The sequence below is a fragment of the Pygoscelis adeliae genome, unplaced genomic scaffold (genome assembly GCF_000699105.1).
Source record: "Pygoscelis adeliae isolate BGI_AS28 unplaced genomic scaffold, ASM69910v1 Scaffold606, whole genome shotgun sequence".
NCBI lineage: Eukaryota > Metazoa > Chordata > Aves > Sphenisciformes > Spheniscidae > Pygoscelis > Pygoscelis adeliae.
This window is the reverse complement of record NW_008825047.1, coordinates 543,647-549,657: the sequence shown is the minus strand read 5'-3', so window position 1 is coordinate 549,657 and position 6,011 is coordinate 543,647. Positions and strand designations below refer to the sequence as shown.

The following is a 6,011-nucleotide window of genomic DNA, read 5'->3' as shown; positions in this document are numbered from 1 at the left end:
CCATTGAACAATGTGTCTTTATTTGGGGAAGAGTGAGCTGTGAGGGTGGGGGGGGTCATTATACAAAGATCAGTATGCAAACTGGTTGTTTTCATCCCTGTTTGTGCTTTCCAGCTCGACTCCGCTGGACTTCTTTCACCCCTACAAATTAGGAAGGTAGAAGGGGATTAACTTCTGTTGAAGGACCTGAATGTCTGCTCGCTGACGGAAGCTCAGTGTCAGGCTAGGAACATGGGATCTGTGAGACCACATCAGGCTGTCAGTCTGTCCTAATGTTCTGTGGCCAGCCTGTGAGGCTTCACCCCTAGGCAAATCCCCCTCTCCCCACCTTTACGAACGCATCACACCAACGGCATGATGGAGGGGTGTTGGAGGGAAAAGGCCTTCCAGGAGCAGCACATGGCTTACTCCTGCCATTTAACAGCCTTTTCACAGTTTTTAACACAGCTGTGTAGCTTCTGGCATCGTTCATGATCATAAACCCCAGCCCTGTAGCCTTGCCTTGCTGCATCTTAAATGGTTGCTGTATTTTATATCATTATCAAGTAGTCTGCTCTTTTGAAGCCAGCGGGTAGCCAACCGTGCTTGAAATGGGAGATCACTCTAGCCAGGCTTGTTATTTGTGCCACCAGCTTCTTGGATGCGGAGAGGTGACTCTGCTTCTTGAACTTGTCTTCCCTGCTTCTCCATCTCATGTCCCTTCCCTGTTCCAAAATATATAGATATATATTTAAATATATATTACAGTAAAAGAACTTAAACTTGTGTACGGGCAAGCAATTTTTCTGAAGCTTCTGTTGACCAGCACCTGTCTGTATTGAGAAGGAAGGTCTGCCCTCTCTGTCGGTTGTGCACAGTGTAAATCTGCACATAGGATGAGAGTAGCCATGATGTTCCCCGCCTTCGTGCTCTTGATCAGTGTTGAGGTGTGCGGGCTTAGAGAGACTTCAAGCCTCTGATGCTTCATATTGATGTTGGTGTTCATGAGAAAGCAGATGTGCTTGAGCTGGTTGTCAGTATGAGCAGTTTGTTCCCTATATAGGGCTCTGTGCTCAATTAAATGCAGAGAAGTGAAGTAGCAACGCGCTGTTGTTCGCTAATGCCTGTACTCCAAAGTAGACTCTTAGCTCAGTGTCTGCCCTCAGAGTTATGCCAGGGGAGAATAGCCCGGGGTTGGTGCCCAGATCCCAGTGGGTAAGTTGGGAAGATGGTGCCCGGGTGGTGTGTAGTGCTGGCAACACATACCCCCAGCTCAGTTCAGCTGTTGGGAGCCAGCAGTTGCCTCCTGCTAGGGTGGCTGTCGGGATCACTAATACTGCTTCAGCTGTCAGAAGCCTGTAATCCCTTCACCATATCTTTAGTGACTGGAATGTCCATCTCTGGCCCTAATTTAAGTATTTAAGGACATGGTTAGGGGCAAGCTCCCACTGTTTCAAGCAGCTGGGTGTGCTTGTTGCTCAGGATGCCCAGCAGGCCTACACAGAGTGGATTTCCCGTTCTTTTGGGCAGCTTGTCCTGCCTTCTGAACAGAGTTGCAAAGATGTGAGAGAAACTGCAGACAGCTGTGCTCGAGTCCCAGTGTGTGCTCCGCAATACCGCATGGGAAGCTAGCTCCAGCGTGCCTGCCCCTCGGCGTGAGATGCTGCTTTGTCTGTCTCCATCAGAAACGCGGTGGGTGTTGAAGTCATCTGCCAGATACCCAGTGTACAAGTTGCTTCATTAGGTGACCTTGGGAGTCACCTCTTACTCTAAAAATTGCCAGAAGCTGGAATAACTTGACAGAACGTTAGGGCAGTTCCAGGTTAGGGGTGAACAGATACTTCAGCTGAGCTTTCTGGGGAAACAGAATTCCACATTACCTTAAACTTCTAGATTGTGCACTTTCCTTACTACCCTTAACTGCAGGATGATCTAAAATCTTTGTAGGGGAAGAGTTCTCCTTGATCTTGGAGCGTACCGCTTAGGAGTGGGGGAACTTGGCACATGGGGAGCTGTGGAGATCTCCTGATGATTGGTTTTGTCCTGACAGACTGAAGTGTTCCCATTATTTTCTCACTGTTCGGACGTGCATAGGAGAGGGATTTGCTGACGCGGAAGTGGACTGCCGTACTGTTCTGTACTGTCTCATCAGAATGTCCACCGTGTTAACTTCATTCCCTATTTTTAGAGACAATCGATATACTGTGACTTAAGGATTATTTTCCTGGACCTGGCTTCTAGTCTGGCTCTCCGGAGCTAGTTTAAAAGGTACAGTATTTCTAGAATATAAATACTAAGTTCTTTGATAGTGAAGAACATGATCTGCTCCCTTTTAGGGGCTCATAGGAAGACGTGCACAGAGTAGCACAGAAGAGTGCTGTGGCTTAGGGTTGCTATCCAAGTTCTGGGAAACGTTCCCGGTCAAACATGTAAAATAGCTTTTTAACACTTTCCTATAACCAGCTTGACTGCTGCTTAAAGGGCATTCCCCCTCAGCTCCGAGAGTGCCAAACTGCTAGCTCTTGTATGCGTGTGTATATTAAATGAGAACTCTCCATGCCCTGTATGAGACAGGCTGAAAGTGCATCGATCTCTAAATAAACAAAGCTGAGAAGTCAAGCTAGAGACCCTGCGCTGCTGGTGTCGAACTATGCCCATCTTGTCTCTGTGGTATGAAAGGAACCATAGAAAGCAGAGCATGACTGACGATTGTAAAGCACCTCACATTCTGACATGAGACTCGTGTATTGTCCTCTCCCTTGACACTAATAGCGCTGCTTTCCTAAGGAAACTTGTAACCTCTTACACACTTGTCCACGGCACCATTAGATTTTCATTTACTTTCAAGAGTTCAAGCATTTCCTCTAAGTGGCAATGGCTGAAGCAGCGGAGAGCAGACTGGGGAGTGGCTCTTCACTCCCGTCTAGAGTGGTGAGTAAAGGGAACGGTCTAAGTAACTTAACAGGGCTCTCATCTGTTGGCTGCTTCACCCCTAGAGATCTCTCCTGGATTTTAGATGGGAGACAAGGTCCGAAGTAGTTCCTGAACTGTTCTGCCTTGAATCAATGAAAAAAGACTTAATCTCATCCCTAAATAAGAACTCTCGTCTGCGTGGCTGCTCCTAGGGCAGAAATGAAGACAGTCTTGTTCTCAGCTGCATCAGGGCTGCTGTCTGCCTTGGTGCGCGTAGAATGGATTAGGCCATCTTCAAGCCTCCTATGCTGTGATAAGAACAGATCCAAAAGTGGTGCAAAAGAGCCCTCTGAGCCCACGTGGGGTGGACTTGCTGATACTGTCATTGCTCATCCTCTTGCTGGTCTGAGTGCTGCTAGACACTGACTCTGCACAGTCCAACCAAACTGCATTCTCATCCAAGTTTAATAGTGACTTACTTGCAATTAGTGTTTGGACTCTTAAATCACTGTTAAAAGTGGGATATAAACTGTCTTCCACCCTATACGGGGCTTTTCTCCCCATCTTCTTGCTGGAGCTGCTCCTCTTGAATACTACAGGGAGGGAACGTACCTTAGCCTGATGTTTCAGCCTGTTCTGTTTCACTGGTGCCAATGCATAGGAAAGAGCCCTTCTCAGCTCGAGCATCTTCCTACCTTAAGGAGCATCTCAAATCTTCTACAACTCTCACTGACATGCTGCCCCAAGTATCTCTGAAGCGATTGCCGTGTCCCCTACTTGTCGGTTCCCTTTGTTGCGTGGCTGAAGCTCGGCTGTCAGCACTGCAGTCACTTTCCCTGTATAACCTTGTGCATGGCAGCCACGTTTGCCTGCTTCTCCGTTCTCGTTTGAGCTCATCAGCATGGGGAGGCAGATTGAACCCACTTACAGCAGCAATAAACCGCATCTAGAACTCGAGAGGGAACTGCAGGAGAGAACGAGGTGGGGGGATGTCTCAGAAAGGCAGGGTCCAGTTGCAGCCCAGAGCCTCGCTTGATAATGAGTGTGCAGCCTATATGCAAAATACGTCTTGTCTGTCCCTCCCGTGTTGACCCTGGTCTAAACAGCACATGTGATTGGCATCCTGCAAAGTGACCTTCAGAACTCTCCAGTAGCTTTGCCCCGTGAGTAACTCACACTACAAATCATTTTAAAGAGATGCACTCAACTATTTTTTTAATTTAATTTTACTCTTATATTCTCTGCTCTTTGTAATCTGCTTGGAAATAAAATGTTTTTCCCTGCAGCCTTTGTTGTAGTCTGTTTGAGAACCATTAAACTTTGTCTGGTGTTTCTATTGGAACGGAAGCCAACTTGCCTGTTTACTGCTGTGCCCGTGCTCAAGCGTAACAGCCGAGATCGGTGTGTGCCTCCCGGATAGGCTTAGCAAACCTTTGTTAGCACTGGCCTTATTTAAAATACGGGGTAGAGAGACCTGTTAAACTGATCTTGGTCTGGCGCGATGCCTCCCGTTCTGCTGATCCTGTGACAGGTAACGCTGACTCGAGAGTGCGTGTCCTTGGCAGGCGGCATTTTCCTTTGGAAGGCTGCGTTTCTGAACTCGGCCTCCGGGATGAGCATCTCGGTGCCTTTACCGGTTACTGCTTTCGGTGGTGTGAGCCTAGATGCTTTACGTACTGCAAAGGACACTGCTTATAGCTCCATAGCCCAAGCCAACGGCAAACAATGGGAAATCAGTGTCTGGATAGGTAAAATCGACTCTTGGCTGAGAATCGACCCAGGAATTGTGTAAAGAAGTAAAACCAGGGTGAAGTGCAATCTTTTATAGCAGACTGTCAGGGAACGAGAATCGAAACCCTGTGAAGTTCGGAGCGTAGCATAACGACAAGCGCTGTTAACGCGTGGCTGTGGGAAGGTGGCGTGGATGTTGCCCTTCGCAGCAGCAATAACGGGATCGCTACCGACCTCTTGGCTTGAAGTTTTAAGCGGCATTGTGGACCCTTGTCGCTGGCTCTTAACTATGCGAGGCCTGCCTTTTCTTAATTACGTGAGGGCCCCTGGAAGCCACACTTCCCCTTCCTCACAGCAAAGCGAACATCCCTGCGCTGAGGCATGTGCCTTCCTTTCCTGCTAGAAACAAAACCACAATCTGGTGGGAAACCACTATAACTTTTAGAAGCTGCAGCCTCTGTTCTGTGCAGCTTACTGCTGTCGAGACCAAACAAGCCACCTGAGAGTCCTGCTTCTGTCCATAGCATGGTTCGCTCATTTGGGTTCCTCCCCTCCCCGTGTAAAAGTCAACATTAGCATCTACCAAAGCCCAGCTTAACTGGTCTCTCTCTAAACTCCGCGTTGTCTTTTGGAGAACCTTGCTCAGACCAAAACATGTTCGCCCAAACTACAGGACTGAACCTGACCAACGAACCTCACAGCATACAAGGGCTTCCGAGCATTTCGGGAGACCTGAAGAGATGTCTCTGTTCACGTTTCCTGTGTCCTATAGCTGGGTAACACGAGTAACGCTTGCGTTTTATTACAGCTACTTGCTGTTCTTTGGACAAGGATTTAGTCTACTGCAGTACGACAGCTGGCGGTACAGGAGCACCATTCTTTAGTTTCCTGAACTTAGTGTTCAATACTGGGCTGTCCTGGAGGGACTGTCGTGCAAAAGCAGGGTGAGAAGGGGTCTGGCCGCCTCATTTCCCTGGTGCTCTGAGGCCAGATCTGGTCTGTCACGACAAGCAAACCAACCGTCAGAGGAGGAGGTTGTTCTGTAGCCCGTAGTACAGGAACTTCTCCCGACACCCAGACGGGTCTGCAGGGAGGGGAACCTCTTCATCCTGGAAACACCGAACACCGGTTCCTGCAACTCTCCTCTCAGGCAGATCGGTGTTTGTGCCCGTTCCTCTCCCGCAGGCGCCGTCCTCCCTACTCCTGCTACTGCTCTTCTCTGAAACCCTCCCTCCAGCCGCCCTCTGCGGCGCAGGCAGGCAGGTGCTACGCCGAGACCCCCCCGCGTGCTATACAGCGCAGCCACGCTCTTCACGGTACTCGTGCGTACGGCCTGGCGGCTTTGGGGAGGGGGCTTGTGCGAGGCTAACGCTCAGCTGGGATCACCT

General features: G+C 49.2%; 1 protein-coding gene across 1 annotated transcript in view; it reads left to right on the top strand.

Annotated features, from left to right (window-relative positions):
• The first annotated feature begins 887 nt into the window (after nt 1-887).
• The window catches only part of IMPDH2 (IMP (inosine 5'-monophosphate) dehydrogenase 2), an 18,941-nt gene continuing 13,817 nt past the window's right edge, over nt 888-6,011 (top strand). The window contains exon 1 of the mRNA XM_009326341.1: nt 888-926. Within this exon, the coding sequence (XP_009324616.1) occupies nt 888-926 (39 nt within the window). The remainder of the gene's footprint in view (nt 927-6,011) is intronic.